Raw genomic sequence first — 17,810 nt, 5'->3', positions numbered from 1 at the left:
AATGATCCAAACCTTTTTCTTTTCCACAACTGTGATGTCTGGTGTGTTGTGTTCCAGAACTTTGTCAGTCTGGAAGTCCCACAGTATCTTTGCGTGCTCATTTTCCAGTACTTTTGCAGGTTTGTGATCCCACCAGTTCTTTGCTGCAGGGAGGTGGTACTTGAGGCATAAGTTCCAGTGAATCATTTGGGCCACAGAGTTGTGCCTCTGTTTGTAGTCTGTCTGTGCAATTTTCTTACAGCAGCTGAGGATATGATCAATGGTTTCGTCGGTTTCCTTGCACAGTCTGCATTTTGGGTCATCAGCTGATTTTTCGATCTTGGCCTGAATTGCCTTTGTCCTGATGTCTTGCTCCTGGGCTGCAAGGATCAGGCCTTCTGTCTCCTTCTTCAGGGTCCCATTCGTGAGCCAGAGCCAGGTCTTCTATTATTATTATTATTATTATTATTATTATTATTATTATTATTAATTGCCTTTGTCCTGATGTCTTGCTCCTGGGCTGCAAGGATCAGGCCTTCTGTCTCCTTCTTCAGGGTCCCATTCGTGAGCCAGAGCCAGGTCTTCTATTATTATTATTATTATTATTATTATTATTATTATTATTATTATTATTAATTGCCTTTGTCCTGATGGCTTGCTCCTGGGCTGCAAGGATCAGGCCTTCTGTCTCCTTCTTCAGGGTCCCATTCGTGAGCCAGAGCCAGGTCTTCTTCTTATCAGCTTTTCCTTCAATTTTGTCAAGGAACTTTCCATGCAGTGTTTTGTTGTGCCAGCTGTCAGCTCTAGTTTGTAGTGCGGTTTTCTTGTACTGGTTTTTTGTCTGCTGTGTTTTGAGGAGTTTCTGATTTCTGACTTCAATCAAAGCAGGTTCTTCACTTTGCTTTACATCTTCTGCCAGGGCATGTTCTTCTTCTTTGACTGCTTGTTTGACTTGTAAGAGTCCTCTGCCCCCTGACCTTCTAGGCAGATATAGTCGGTCAACATCACTGCGAGGGTGCAGTGAATGAGGAATGGTCATGAGTTTTCTTGTTTTTCTGTCCAAATTGTCCAGTTCCACCTGTGTCCAGTTTATGATGCCAGCAGTATATCTTATGACAGGTATGGCCCAGGTGTTTATGGCCTTGATGGTGTTGCCTCCATTGAGCTTGCTTTTGAGAATTTTTCTGACCCTTTGTGTTTATTCTTTACTGATCACAGTCTTCACATGTTCATGCTTGATGTTGTCCAGCTGTAATATGCCCAGATATTTATAGGCCTCTGGCTGGTGACACTTTATTGTTTGGCCATTAGGCATATTTATGCCCTCACTTTCAATGATTTTTCCCTTCTTCAATGCCACTGTCGAACATTTGTCCAAACCAAACTCCATGCTGATATCAGTGCTAAAAATTCGGACAGTGTTAGTCAGAGACTAACACTATTATTTATATTATTATTTTCCTAGATAATTTGTCTCTTTTTCCCCCACTGCAGATTTTGTTCAAAACCAAAGATGCGGAGAGCAAATTAAGTAGCCAAGTTGTGAGAGGGAACCACACTCTTTCTGTGCTTCTTGGCGGCTTGCGGAAGTATGTTCTGTATGAGATTCAGGTGCTGGCTTTCACCCGCATCGGGGACGGGGTCCCCAGCTCCCCTCCCATCATTGAACGGACCAAAGATGATGGTGAGTGAGTCCGTGTATCTTGTTGGTTTGAAAATGAGAACTCCTTCCGTTATCCACCTTTGAGGAGAACATATTAGCAACCTCTCAGCTTGGTTACATGTTTAATCTTAAAGAGCCAGATCCTCCCCCAATGTAAACACCCTGGGAATCTGCTCCCAAAATCGCAGCCTTTCCCACCCCCACCCCTCTTCCTAGCAATTGACAAAAAGACCGTTTCACTCTAAAACCTTATATTTTATTGCCAGTTCCTGCCTGAAGCAAATTTTTACAGCCCAATTATGAACTCCTACAGAAATCCAATCATAGCGGTAAAAAAAAGCTGTGGTATAATGGGACGTGATAAACAAACCGTGCTGCGATTGAACGCGAGCAAGATGTGGAGTTGCCGATCCCAGGAGTGTGCCTAATGCCAACCTTGAGCGAAGGAAGAATCAAATGACCTTTGCAGAAATTAGTGCATAAATATTATTTTATACTTTACACAAACACTTTCTCTATGGCTGGGAGTTCTCATTTACAAGCTGACATATTGAAAGGCTTAGTCGGGATCCTGGAGGAAGGGATGTGAATGCATTTGGCATTTGGGGTGTGTGTGTGTGTGTGTCTATGCCTCCCATCCTAAGATAACAAGAAACAAGGCTACAATGTCTTTTTGCCTTTTCCCACCAAAGCGGTACCTATTGATCTACTCACATTTGCATGTTTTCAAACTGCTGGGTTGGCAGGAGCTAGAGTTAACAACAGGAGCTCACCCCGTCCTGCAGATTCGAACTACCAACCTTCAAATCAGCAGTTCAGCAGCACAAAGGTTTAATCCATTGCACCACCCCTATCTTCTATATATATAAAAGGGTAATAAAATTTCGGCCTAGGACAAAACAACAAAACTACACACCCCAGAAACACTAAACTTGGCAGCACAACCCCTCATCCATGCCTCTACGTTCATACAACAAAAAGAAAAGAAAAAAAAACCTAATTAGAGGGAGAGGAAAATTTGTTTTTATCCAATTGCTGCCGGTTAGAAGGCTAAGCTCCGCCCACTTGGTCTCCTAGCAACCCACTCAGCCCAGGGGACAGGCAGAGTTAGGCCTCACTTAGACCTTTTCTACACTGCCTATAAAATACAGATTATCTGATTTGAACTGGATTATATGGCAGTGTAGACTCAAGGCCCTTCCACACAGCTATATAACCCATTTATAATGGACTTAATGTCAGGGGAAAACCTTTACCTTAACTACCACCAATTCCTCAATACTTTATTTCCCATACCACCATACTTCACCTCAATTAGCAATGAATAGCTTCACCTCCTGGCTTCTTCCTGCCTGGGGGCATCCTTTGTTCAGAGTCGTTAGCTGCCACTGGTTGATTCATGTCTGGAACTCCTCTGTTTTCAGAGTGTTGCTTCTTATTTACTGTTCTGATTTTTGAGCTTTTTTTAATACTGGCAACCAGATTTTGTTCATTTTCATGGTTTCCTCTTCTGTTGAAGTTGTCCACATGCTTGTGAATTTCAGTGGCTTCTCTGTGTCGTTGTTGGAGTGGTCAAGCATTTCTGTGTTCTCAAATAATATACTGTGTCCAGCTTGGTTCATCAAGTGCTCTGCTATGGCTGATTTCTCTGCTTGAGTGAGTCTGCAGTGCAACACTCTGAATACAGAAGAGTTCCAAGGGCAGCTAATGACTCTGAACAAAGGATGCCCCCAGGCAGAAATGGCCAGGAGATGAATCTTTCCAATGCTAATTAAGGTGATTAACTGCAACATTCACACTGGTCTCCAACTGACCACAGTTCTTCTCACACCCTGGACTTTCCACAGATATATATTAACCTTCCTTTCTGAGTTTCTCCATACCTCACAACCTCGGAGGATGCCTGCCATAGATGTGGGCGAAACGTCAGGAGAGAATGCTTCTGGAACATGGCCAGACAGCCCGGAAAACATACAACAACCCTGTGATCCCGGCCATGAAAGCCTTCGACAACACACCTCTCAACCTCTGAGGATGCCTGCCATAGATGTGGGCGAAACGTCAGGAGAGAATGCTTCTGGAACATGGCCAGACAGCCCGGAAAACATACAACAACCCTGTGATCCCGGCCATGAAAGCCTTCGACAACACACCTCACAACCTCTGAGGATGCCTGCCATAGATGTGGGCGAAACGTCAGGAGAGAATGCTTCTGGAACATGGCCAGACAGCCCGGAAAACATACAACAACCCTGTGATCCCGGCCATGAAAGCCTTCGACAACACACCTCACAACCTCTGAGGATGCCTGCCATAGATGTGGGCGAAACGTCAGGAGAGAATGCTTCTGGAACATGGCCAGACAGCCCGGAAAACATACAACAAGCCTGTGATCCTGGCCATGAAAGCCTGCGACAACACAATTACGGCAATAATTTTCAGATGTAATAAAGATAACACACAAGTGAAGAAAAGAAGAAAAGGCCACAGAAGCCAAAAAATACAGAAAGAAAAAAGTGAATGGAGCAGAAATGAGAAAATCAAATGCACATTTAACCCCCAACCTTTCTCGTGACAATAACACACGACTATAATGTGGCTTCTGCTCAACGCAAATAAACCCGCTCACTCTCGGCTCTGTAATAAGATGTTGGCAAACGGTCTTTGCGCTCTTCCTTCCCGCAGCATGTGTTGACGAATGGTGATGTTTATTCTCCCGTCCCCACTCTCCTGCCATAAGCCAGCTTGATTCCTCCCTGATCAATTTAATTAAAAACATCATAGGTGAGAGCAGAGCTGGGATTGCGGCTTACGGGGCCGACATCAGTGTCTCTTGGATTTGCAAATTAGCATTCGCTCCCCTTGACGACCTTGCCGTCGTGCCTTCCACGATGCTCTGCACCTGTTCCTTTTTGGAGACCTGTGGCTGAACAGAGGTGCTCTAAAGATGCCTATGCGCCTCTCAGGGAGCAACTCAGACTAGGATCTCACATTTTCATATGTCCTGGAGCGACACGAAAAACAGTCTTTCCTTCAAAGTAATTTAAAACACCTCCGTAGTATATAACAACCAGAGTTATGAAATCTTTTTACAGCCTGATTGGCACACTGAGACCCCCCGGATATGTCGGTGTGTAATCATTCTCATTTGAGGTCAAATCTTGTTTGTCAAAGACATCATTGTAAATATATTTATTGGTGCAATAAAACACCCGAAGCTTAGAGCTGCAAGACTCTAAGACTCGATTGTTGTCGCGACCTCGGAAGATAGCGAGCTTTTTATGTTGTGCGGGATTTTCTTCGTCTCTTCGGGTCCCCGTTATTAGATCTGCTTCACCTTTGCTCAAACAGTTGGTCCAAAATATCAGGCATAACCATTCCAAGACCCTGATCCACTCAATCTCCAAGCTGTCACAATGAAACATAGTCGCATGTGTACCAAAACAATGGTTTATTGATGACTAGCTTTGCCCGGCCATGCATTGCTGTGGCTTATGCTTCCAGAGTGTTGCTCTTTATTTACTGTCCTGATTTTAGAGATTATATTGTTCTGTATTATTATATCACAGTAATTATTACATACTATATTTATAATCTTATATTATCTGCTTAGAACTGGCCCCTTCTACACAGCTGTATAAAATGCACAGTGAAGTGGATTATATGGCAGTGTGGACTCAAGATAATCCAGTTCAAAGCAGATAATATAAGTTTATAAATGGGTTATATAGCTGAGTCTACACTGCCATATAATCCAGTTCAAATAAGATAATCTGTATTTTATAGGCAGTGTGGAAGAGGCCTATGTGAGGCCTAACTCTGCCTGTCCCCTGGGCTGAGTGGGTTGCTAGGAGACCAAGTGGGCGGAGCTTAGCCTTCTAACTGGCAGCAATTGGATGAAAGCAATTATTCCTCTCCCTCTAATTAGGACTTTATTTTTCTTTACTTTTTGTTGTATGAACGTAGAGGCATGGATGAGGGGTTGTACTGCCAAGTTTAGTGTTTCTGGGATGTGTAGTTTTGTTGTTTTGTCCTAGGCCGAAATTTCATTACCCTTTTATATCTATATATATAAATGAGTGATGGCATCACGGCGACCCACAAAACAACAAAACTACAGGCCCCCCAACCTCGAAATTTGACAACACAACCCATCATCCATGCCTCTAGGTTGATACAACAAAAAGAAAAGAAAAATAAAGTCCTACTTAGAGGGAGAGCAATAATTGTTTTTATCCAATTCCTGCCACTTAGAAGGCTAAGCTCCGCCCACTTGGTCTCCTAGCAACCCACTCAGCCCAGTGTTAATAAAAGAATAAAAAATAAAATAAATACAAATAATACAATAAAAATAATTAAATACACTAAAAAATTAATACAATAAAATACTATAACAAAATAACTAAAAATAATACAACAAAACAATAAAATATAATAAATAAAAAAGATAAGTTACAATAAAATTAATTTAAAAAATACAAATAATGTCAAATAAAAATTCCACAACAACTTTTAACCAATACCACCACCACTTTGCCACAGCAACGCGTGGCTGGGCACAGCTAGTATATAGATATCCAGGATCATGTGAAAATGTATCAGGAGGAAAGGGGTCACAATTATTCCTCTCCCTCTAATTAGGGCTTTATTTTTCTTTTCTTTTTGTTGTATCAACCCAGAGGTGTGGATGAGGGGTTGTGCTGTCAATTTTTGAGGTTGTGGGGTGTTTAGTTTTGTTGTTTTGTCCGCTGCCGTGATTCCATCACTCTTTTATATATATAGATAACCATTCCAAGGCCCTGATCCACTCAATCTCCAAGCTGTCACAATGAAGCATAGTCACATGTGTACCAAAACAATGGTTTATTGATAATGTGGAGATATCAAATGCAATGGAACAAAAGGAGGTCTGTTCTTAGGCACTTGTCTCCTGCATCTGAAGAGTTTTTAGACCACCTGTTACCTGATCACTTTTTTTAGAAGTTGGATATGTTAGCAAATTAACCTTCTACATGTAAGACTGCTGTATAAAAAGAAAACTGGATGATACGTGTCTTTTTTAATTGAGTTATTCCTCTCGATTTCTAGCCCCAGGACCCCCAGTGCGATTGGTCTTCCCCGAGGTGAGGCTGATGTCTGTCCGTATCGTCTGGCAACCGCCTGAAGAGCCCAATGGGATTATTCTTGGTAAGTTTTTATTAAAGCCTAATAAAAGCCAACGATGTAGAGATGCAGAATTGAGAGCAAGAGTCATAAAAATACCTTATGATCTTATCACTCTGACAAAGCAAACTATTTAAAAGACAAAGAGAGAGAACTCTAAAAACTCTAAATAAAGAACAACACTCAGAAAACAGGGAAATTCCAGGCGGGAAACAATCAGGGCCAGCTAACACCTCCCAACAAAGGATTCCCCCAGCTACAAGGTTATTCAATGCTAACCAAGCTGGCCAATTGCAGACAAGAGTTCAAACAGACAAGAGTTACAAGATATTGGATATTGGACGAACGGATTTTAAACACATGTTTTATGTTTTATATTTTATACTGTATTTCATTGGTTGTATTTTTTATATGTTGTTGTTTTTAATGATGTATTGGCATCGAATTGTTGCCAATTGTACACCGCCCTGAGTCCCTCCGGGTGAGAAGGGCAGGATAGAAATATTTGAAATAAAATAAATAAATAAATAAATAAATAAGAGTTCTTTCTCCCACCCTGGACATTATTCAACAGATCTATAAACCCCACTTGCCTAGTTTCCAACAGACCTCACAACTTCTAAGGTTCTCTGCCATAGATGTGGGCAAAATGTCAGGAGAGAATGCTTCTGGAACGTGGCTAGACAGCCTGGAAAACTCACAGCAAACCAGGCCGGCCTGTGGCGCAGCTGGCTAGTAACCAGCTGCAATAAATCACTACTGACCGAGAGGTTATGAGTTCGAAGCCTGGGTCGGGTTAAGCCCCCGACCATTACACAGCCCGGCTTGCTGTTGACCTATGCAGCCCCGAAAGACAGTTGCATCTGTCAAGTAGGGAAATTTAAGTACGCTTTATGCGGGAGGCTACTTTGACTAATTTACAACACCATAAAACTGCCAGCAAAACACGAGGAATGGAATGAGGAAGTATAGCCACTAGTGGACGGTGAAGCAACAGCTCCCCCTGTGGCCAGAATCGTGAAGCTGGAAAAAAATGTTAAAAATGCCTCTGTGTCTGTCTATATATGTTGTTTGTTGGCCTTGAATGTTTGCCATATATGTGTTCATTGTAATCCGCCCTAAGTCCCCTTCAGGGTGAGAAAGAAGGGCGGAATATAAATATTGTAAATAAATAAACCCAAAGAGAGAGAGGTTGAACTCGAGGCTATTTAGTACAACCAGACTTCTTTGTCAATATATATTAATTTATTGTTCAGAACGAACTTTTATTTAGTGGTTCTCAGGCAGGAGACTATGATATATTATTGAAATGCTTAGTAGGTGAAGGTTGTAGTCTCCAGAGCCCTAGTCTAATGCTCAAACCACTACACAATAATGGCACTTAGAGTACTAAATACCTTCTAGTAAATGCAATTCTTTTGCAATCATCATAGGCTCTTCCCTGGAAATCCATCCACTTCCTTTATGTTTCGCATTTTCAGATGCTCCCTATAGTAAAGCAGGTTATTGTATTCCTTAGATAGTCTTGCTTGTTAAGTCTTCCCATGTCATGTTGTCCCCTTAAATGGGGAACTGCTTTTTTTTTTTGCTTTGTGTTAAACAAAGTCTGAAATCATTCACTGTATGCGGCATTTACTCAGATGGCAGACGGCAGCCCAAAATCCGTCGCTGATGATAATAGGGCCCACGAGGTGGTTGGAGTGTCATTAGATGTGATCTGAAAGCAGCTGCTCCGAAATCTTTTGCATATAGAAAAGGGAGAGAGTTTGAGGAAAGGGAAGGAAAGGAAAGTGGGTTTTCAATCTTGGTGCGACTTAGCAGTCAAGAAGATTCCAGACCCTCGTGTGCTTTAGGAAAAATCCTTCAGTGGGTTTATTCTTTGCCCTTGAGATACTTACATTATCTTAAAAGGAACTCTGCAGTGTGCTCTGAATCTGACTTATTGTCAGATTAAACATCCAAACACAGGACTTCTCAGGCTCTCCTCCCCATCATTTCAAGAACATAGGCCAATGATGGGCAACCTTTTGCGTTTGGTGTGTCAAAATTCACCAAAAAAAACTAGCATGTCTTGGGTGGTGTGTCACTTCGAGAAAAAAAATGAAATTTTGGCCTAGGACAAAACAACAAAACTACACATCCCAGAAACACTAAACTTGGCAGCACAACCCCTCATCCATGCCTCTACGTTCATATAACAAAAAGAAAAGAAAAATAAAGTCCTAATTAGAGGGAGAGGAATTTCACAATATATTTTAATTTATTTATTTATTAAACTTATATACCACTACTCCCAGTTTGGCTCGGAGCGGTTTACAAAAATAGATTAAAACAATACACTTGGCTTTAAAATAACAATAAAAACAACAATAAAAGCAACAATAAAAACAGACATAGCCCTGGGTTTTTCACCCATTGTCGGAAGAGCAAGGTTTTGCAGGCTTATATATAGTTTAAATAACAAAAATATATAATTGTAATATATAACTGTATTTAATAAATCAAAAACTATCTACTACAATTATTTCCATGTACAACGATCTGTGATACCTCTTGCAGTTTCCACGCTGATTTCTCTCTATTCTAGTTTCAATGTAGTCATGAATAATGAATAATATAATAATAATATAATAATATACTACAATAATAATAGAATAATAATAGAATGATTATATATATATATATGTATGTATGTATGTATGTATGTATGTATGTATGTAATGTGCATAATTCCCATGGAGTAAACAACAAAACCACTGGACCAAATCACACCAAATTTGGCCACAAAAGACATAGTCATCCAGTCAATCTGCATGCGGCAGCGTGTCAGCAAAAATGGCTAGGCGGGTCAGTGCTGACACGCGTGTCATAGGTTGGCCATCACTGACATAGGCAAACACAAGAAACTTGAATCATGAACTTGAGATCTGAGACAGGAAACTGGATCTTTGGTCAATGTTGTCTCCTTTGAGAGACACCAAGTAAACATTACTTAATTAAAGCCCAAGCCTGACCAAGAAGCCATGAGATCATGCCTCACACACCTGGGTTTCAATGATTTCTCGTAGAGTTTCTCTGACCACTAATTAATCTATCCTTCACTCCCTCTGTACGGAGACCTAATCTGATATCACAGGAAAATTCCACATCAACTGAAGGCCGATTCCCAAGAGAAATGGACCTTTCACCAGTTTCCCTTTTTTCCTGTTGCTGAGGAATGAACATTGGAATCCAAAACATTCTCTGACTCATCTTCAACTGCCTATACTTCTCATCAACCCATCATCCCACTTGTCCTCTGAGAAATCCTCAACCTCTTGCTGAGCCCCAACAGTATCAGTAGTTCTTTTTCACTTAATGAAAGGCTATGCTCATTAGACAGAGAATGTAAAGCCCTTAAAAGGCAAAGGTTTTCCCTGACGTTAAGTCTAGTTGTGTCCGACTCTGGGGGTTGGTGCTCATCTCCATTTCTAAGCCGATGAGCCGGTGTTGTCCATAGACACCTCCAAGGTCATGTGGCCATTGGCATGACTACATGGAGTGCCGTTACCTTCCCGCCGGAGCGGTACCTATTGATCTACTCACATTTGCATGTTTTCGAACTGCTAGGTTAGTCTGTATGGAGCGCTGTTACCTTCCCGCCAGAGTGGTACCTATTGATCTACTCACATTTGCATGTTTTCGAACTGCTAGGTTGGCAGAAGCTGGAGCTAACAGCGGGCGCTCACTCCACTCCCTGGATTCGAACCTGCGACCTTTCAGTCTGCAAGTTCAGCAGCTCAGCACTTTAACACACTGATCATATATAGTGTGTAGTTAATGTTTTCTGATGCTTTGAATGTAGTTGTAATATCTTTTGCTTTATTCTAGAACAAGTATTTTTACTTTATTTTTGTTGGTTAGTTAGGTTTTTTTGTTTTTACATTTGTATGTAGGTTTTGTTTTCATTTGTTTAAATCAATTAATTTTAAAAATGGCTCCTCTGCCTGGCTGTTGTTATACATCATCAGTTGTAATCCAGTAAGTCTGTGCAGGATGACAGTTTGAAACCAGTCAAAGAAAAGAGCAAAAATGCATCAACACTTGCCATCTCCAAGCTCTTGCTGGATGGAAATGGCTTCATCCGAATGTAATTAGCTGTTCGGTTCTGTCTTTGAGAGAGAAACAATATGATTCTTGTTTCCTTTTCCAGTAGTCTGTCATCTAGCCTTTTGTGAACATTCTTTAAGTGAAACAGAAGCAGAAAAAACAGGTGTAAAAGCAGCACAGTCTTGTAGTTTAGATCAATACTAAGTACAGGATTGCATGGAACACTTTTGCTTGTTTCTAGTTCACAATTCATAGGTCAACTGTAAAGAGGCAAATCCATTTCATTCTCATAACCTACTTTTGCGGTTGTTACTTGGGCTTCACAATGGTTGCTGATCAAATCCAATCCGTCTTTTATAGAGTGCAACACTAAATACTTAGCAGATTTCCCTTTTTGCATTCCAGCTCATCGTCTCCGCAGCACTTCTCCAACTGTGACTAAAATGAAGCCATCCTTCATTTTATGATCCTCAGCCTCCAACTGAGGCCTCTTTCAAACTTTCCTCCTCCCCGGTTTTCATCTCCATCTACTGCTTATCTCGCTCTTAATTCTTGAAATAGCTGCACGTCAAAAGAACCCCACTAAGTATCAGGTTCAAAGTGGGAATCGGCCGAACTTTGCAAATTAATGTTTTGATCGCATATTGCGTTTCCACCCATCTCCAGCCTTTGAAATGCTAAGTGGTAAAAAAAAAAAAATAACGTGCAGAACTGGACCAGAACAACTGAAGCTTCTCACTATTATGCTTCAATAACATCTCTTTTAGTAATTTATTTATTTATTTATTACATCATTTCTACCCCGCCCTTCTCACCCATCAGGGGACTCAAGGCGGCTTACAACATAAACATACACATCAAAAAACAGTTTTCATCAAATTCAAAAATCCATCAAGGTTAAAAATTACAATAAAATTAAGAATAAACATTAAAAATATACATAATTATACATTTAAAGATACATTTAAGGCGCTTTCCATGACCAGGTGGGGTCTGTCAGTAGGTCATATATTCATATCTCATTTTTGCTGCTGCTCATGCTCAAATAATAATAATAATGATTGGCCATCTGTCAAGGATGCTTTGATTGTGTCTTCCTGCCTGGCAAAAATTGGGTTGGACTAGATGAACCTTCCAACTCTATGAATCTATTATTTATTTATTATTTATTTACAGCATTTATATTCCGCCCTTCTCACCCCGAAGGGGACTCAGGGCGGATCCCATTACACATATAGGCAAACATTCAATGCCTTTTAACATAGAACAAAGACAAACAAACAAAGGCTCCGAGCGGGCCTCAAACTCATGACCTCCTGGTCAGAATGATTCATTGCAGTTAATTGCACTGGCTTGCTCTCCCGCCTGCGCCACAGCCCGGGCCTATGATGATAATGATATTATTAATAATAGCAGCAGCAACAACAGGATCTGATGACCTTTGCTAGACCATATGTGGACCAAATATTTCCCACCTCTGCTTTGCCATATCTTTTGTATTTCTCCTAATCAACCTTCATTTGAACCTGCTCACAGACCCAAAAGCAGAAAATGAGAAAAGACTCATAAGGCTGATCATCTGAAGCTTCTCCTCACCAACCAAATTCTGCAGCAAATGAATGTTTTCAGGCTCAAATTGGTTGCATTTTCTGCTCGTTTTGGAAAACTTTGCGTGGTAGCAATGTGCATAAAAACGGCATTAGTGTTCCAAGCACAAAACCATGCTCCTGTCTATTTTCTTTGGGGGAAACTAGTGCCCTTGAAGAGGCACAACATGTAAGAGATGCATAATGCTATTGCCTTTTGTTTGGTTCAGAGCAAAGTACAAAAATGTGCAGAAGTTGTTTGAAACCCACAATGAGTGCCATATGCTGAGTACCAACAAGAGATAGAAGTGATTTGGTTTTGCTTCTTGGGAACTTTTCACTTGCTACATCTGAATGTCTGTTTGGTCAAGTCGGAGAGGACAATGGGCCCGGGCTGTGGCGCAGGCGGGAGAGCAAGCCAGTGCAATTAACTGCAATGAATCACTCTGACCAGGAGGTCATGAGTTCGAGCCCCGCTCGGAGCCTATGTTTGTCTTGTCTTTGTTCTGTGTTAAAAGGCATTGAATGTTTGCCTATATGTGTAATGTGATCCACCCTGAGTCCCCTTCGGGGTGAGAAGGGCGGAATATAAATGCTGTAAATAAATAAAATAAATAAATGTTCACATGGCCATCTTCCAGATGAGGAAGTTCTGCTCTGAATTTGTGAATTTCACAAACATTTTCCCCCTCCAGTCAGTTAATCAGTCAGTCAATCGGTATGTCTTTATCACCGTCAACAAACCATACGGCAATGCAATTAAGATGTATATCTATATATATAAAAGGGTAATGAAATTTCAGCCTAGGACAAAACAACAAAACTACACATCCCAGAAACACTAAACTTGGCAGCACAACCCCTCATCCATGCCTCTACGTTCATACAACAAAAAGAAAAGAAAAATAAAGTCCTAATTAGAGGGAGAGGAAGAATTGTTTTTATCCAATTGCTGCCAGTTAGAAGGCTAAGCTCTACCCACTTGGTCTGCTAGCAACCCACTCAACCCAGGGGACAGGCAGAGTTAGGCCTCACTTAGGCCTCTTCCACACTGCCTATAAAATACAGATTATTAGATTTTAACTGGACAGTAGAAGCACATAAAATATCGCAAAGAACACCACTCTGACGACGGTAGATCCCAAGACAACAATGGGAAGTCTTTCTTCTTCTTCTTCTTCTTTTTTCTTCTTTTTCTTTTTTTATTATTATTTTCTGTTTTTATTATTATTATTATTATTTTGTTGAACTATCTCTATTACTTTTTCAATCCTTGGTTTTCATCTCGTACTTTAATCTCTCTAATCTTTCACAAATGTTTTCCTCGCTTTCACTGTATACAATACTTACATATTACAATAAAAATCACTATTAAAAAAAAAAAAGAACACCACTCTGAAAACAAGGGAATTCCAGACAGGAAACATTCAGGCCCAGCTAACACCTCCCAACAAAAAATTCACTCAGGGAGGAAACAGCCAGGCTTTAAAGCTGCAAGGCCATTTCATGCTAATGATTTTGCCTAATTGCAGCATTCATACTTGCCTCCAACAGACAAAAAAAAAAACAATCATAAATATTGTATATTCACAATTCCTCAATACGTACTTTATTTCCCATACCACCACCATACTTCGCCACAGCAACAAGTGGCCGGGCACATATAAAAGAAGTATGCACACTCTATATTTGGAAACGTAAAGTTTGAACTTCACGTGGAAACCTGAACATTTTCCCCCTCCTCGATGACGGCCCTATGAATCGGCAAGAACTGGAAATATCTAAATTCTCGTAGAAGTATTTTCTAAGTGTTTTGAATAATTCATTTCCCCTTGCGAGGATGTCTTAATCATTTCCATCTCCAAACATTAGCGTCTTCTTAAGGTTTGACGAACGGTCTTGCAACCACAGATCCGGTCTCCAGTCTACTCTGAGAATAGCCATTGACACACACAACACCCTTTTCACCCACAAATATCGCCCACATTTTTTATGATGTTCGGCAATCTTTGAGTATGCCGAGTTTCTATTCTTCATAACTTAAATGGCTTTTAAAATGCCTCTGCATGTATTGATGTGTTGTTTCCAGAGCTCTAGGGCATATACTAATTTCTCTTAGAACACTTTCCTCTATTGATTTCTATTGTTTGAGATTTCCCTTGGTCTTTTCGTCTCTTTTGCCGCAAAAAAGTTTCACACCCCAGTATTTTCCCCTGGAATTACCTTATTTTTGCATTGTTCCAATTGATTGACGTGACCAGCATTTTTGGGTTCTTTTCTTGCTAATGCATCTTAAACGACTTCTTTCATACCTACCAAAGTGGTTTGACTTTAAATCAGATGGAAGGGGAATAACACAGCCATTTCTCACCCATTTCGCTTGCTTTGGAATCAATTGTTTTATTCCGGAGAGTATATGTATTTCAGGAGTTGCGTGAAATTGTGTTGTGGAGAAGACGGCTAACATTTTGTTTTTCCCCTCTTTTTTTTCTTTGGTGCTATTTTAGTTTGGGAAAATTCAGAATGTTTGCCATCATAAAAATAGCTCCCTCCTTTTGTATTCTTGTGAAAATCATTATAGCAGATAAAAGCCGAATCTATCTCGAGAACATTCAGTTCCTGAGTTTGCTCATTCTTCTCACGGTACAATGTATTTTTTTTAAAAAAATACAGAAAACGACAATGATTTAACTAGACCACTTAAAAGTAGAACATATAACTCTGTTTCTATGCCCCAAACACATTTATATTTGGATTTCTTTTTTAAAAAGATATTAGAAAGGGGATTGATTTGCTCAAAAGCAGACCCAAATGTTCGTGCAGTGGGCATACTGGACGTATTCGCGTCTAATCAAACGGAGGCCCATTTAGTTCAATGAAGCCGACTCTCGCGATTATGTCCTGATGATCCACGGAAGCAATTTGGTGGAACAAGCTGAGGGTGACAGTTTCACAAAATGCTTTCCCATCTTTTTTTATTGGGTCGATTTCATAAAGTTATTGGTCAAATCAGTGTTTCTCCGCGGCCCTAATTTGAACTTGTCTCCTCCGATTGCGCATTAAGCAAGCAAGCAAAAAAAGAAACGTGCAAGTCATTAAAGTGGCTCCACAACTTTGCCTTTCTTCTTCCTACAGACTTTAGCTAGAGATGATGTGATTGGGGTTGTTGTATGTCTTTCGGGCTGTGTGGCCATGTTCCAGAAGCATTCTCTCCTGACGTTTCGCCCACATCTATGGCAGGCATCCTCAGAGGTTGATTTTTATGACTGTTTTACTGATGTTGACGTCTTATTGATGTGAAAAATTGTCTTTACTGTTTTATTGCTGTGATTGTACTTTTATGTCGGGCATGGCCCCATGCAAGCCGCTCCAAGTTATTATTATTATTGTGAGGCATGGATAAACTAGGCAAGGAAGGTGAATATATATCTGTGGAGAGTCCAGGGTGTGACAAGAGTCCTTTGTCAGTTGGAAGCCAGTGTTAATGTTGCAATTAATCACCCTAATTAGCATTGGAAAGGTTTTGTCTCTTGCCTGACGGACATCCTTTGTTCAGAGTCATTAGCTGCCCTCAGAGTGTTGCTTCCCATCTACTGTTCTGATTTTAGAGTTTTTTAATACTGGTATTCTCTCCTGACGTTTCGCCCACATCTATGGCAGGCATCCTCCGAGGTTGTGAGGTATGGAGAAACTAAGCAAGGAAGGTTTATATATATATCTGTGGAAAGTCCAGGGTGAGAGAAGAACTCTTGTCAGTTGGAGACCAGTGTGAATGTTGCAGTTAATCACCTTAATTAGCATTGGAAAGATTCATCTCCTGGCTATTTCTGCCTGGGGGCATCCTTTGTTCAGAGTCATTAGCTGCCCTTGGAACTCTTCTGTTTTCAGAGTGTTGCACTGCAGACTCACTCAACCAGAGAAATCAGCCATAGCAGAGCACTTGATGAACCAACCTGGACACAGTATATTATTTGAGAACACAGAAATGCTTGACCACTCCAACAACGACACAGAGAAGCCATTGAAATTCACAAGCATGTGGACAACTTCAACAGAAAGGAGGAAACCATGAAAATGAACAAAATCTGGCTACCAATATTAAAAAAACCTCAAAAATCAGAGCAGTAAATAAGAAGCAACATTCTAAAAACAGAGGAGTTCCAGACATGAATCAACCAGTGGCAACTAACGACTCTGAACAAAGGATGCCCCAGGCAGGAAGAAGCCAGGAGGTGAAGCTATTCAATGCTAATTGAGGTGATTAACTACAACATTCACACTGGCCTGGATTAACTACAATATTCACACTGGCATGGATAAACTAGGCAAGGAAGGTAAATATAGTAAATATAGGCAAGGAAAGTCCAGGGTGTGACAAGAGTCCTTTGTCCGTTGGAAGTCAGCGTTAATGTTGCAATTAATCACCCTAATTAGCATTTGAAAGGTTTGTCTCTTGCCTGGGGGGCATCCTTTGTTCAGAGTCATTAGCCATCCTTGGGGCTCCTCTGCCCTCAGAGTGTTGCTTCTTATTTACTGTTCTGATTTTTGAGTTTTTTAATACTGGTAGCCAGATTTTGTTCATTTTCATGGTTTCCTCCTTTCTGTTGAAGTTGTCCACATGCTTGTGGATTTCAATGGCTTCTCTGTGTAGTCTGACATGATAGTTGTTGGAGTAGTCAAGCATCTCTGTGTTCTCAAATAATATACTGATATATATTATGATATGAGAAGGTAGCTGGAGTCACAGATGGGTGAGGAATAGCCTCATCATCGGGCAATTTCCAGAAATTCTTAGTCGGCTCCTTACCTATAACCTGGTGGTTCTCAACCTGGGGTCCCCAGATGTTTTTGGCCTTCAACTCCCAGAAATCTTAACAGTTGGTAAACTGGCTGGGATTTCTGGGAGTTGTAGGCCAAAAACATCTGGGGATCCCAGGTTGAGAACCATTGCTATAACCCAACGACATCAATCAATGCATCCCAGGCAATTTGTCCTCTAGGACCACGGGCCAACTATTTAATCTCATTCTATCCATTCTTGCCAATAACACCAGACTTGCTTTCTTCTGGAGTCGACTACAAACCCAGTCCAGCTGCTCAGCTCCAAAATCAATTTCGGTCAGGGATGGCTTTGCTAGTAGCGAAACTGTTACATGCTCCATCAGGTTTCCATGGTGGGAAGCATGGAGGAGGACGGCCAAATAAAGTCAAAGCAGAAGCAGCTGAACTCAACAGCAATGGACATCTGCTATCCCTCTGACCATCTTTTGCACTCTAAAGAGTTCGGCCGAAGTCGGAGACTATTCCGCTGCCAAGCATCCTATTAATGT

At 40.8% G+C, this 17,810-nt stretch overlaps 1 protein-coding gene across 7 annotated transcripts in view; it reads left to right on the top strand.

The window, feature by feature from the left end:
* The window catches only part of sdk1 (sidekick cell adhesion molecule 1), a 615,491-nt gene that overhangs the window by 481,317 nt on the left and 116,364 nt on the right, over nucleotides 1–17,810 (top strand). For all 7 annotated transcript variants that reach the window (XM_062964472.1, XM_062964469.1, XM_062964468.1 and 4 more), the window contains exons 27-28: nucleotides 1,474–1,663; nucleotides 6,731–6,829. In XM_062964472.1, coding sequence (XP_062820542.1) covers nucleotides 1,474–1,663; nucleotides 6,731–6,829 — 289 coding nt within the window. The remainder of the gene's footprint in view (nucleotides 1–1,473; nucleotides 1,664–6,730; nucleotides 6,830–17,810) is intronic.

Source organism: Anolis carolinensis, unplaced genomic scaffold, assembly GCF_035594765.1.
Source record: "Anolis carolinensis isolate JA03-04 unplaced genomic scaffold, rAnoCar3.1.pri scaffold_13, whole genome shotgun sequence".
In the NCBI taxonomy this organism is placed as follows: Eukaryota; Metazoa; Chordata; class Lepidosauria; order Squamata; family Dactyloidae; genus Anolis; species Anolis carolinensis.
This window is presented reverse-complemented; position numbering and strand designations above follow the sequence as displayed.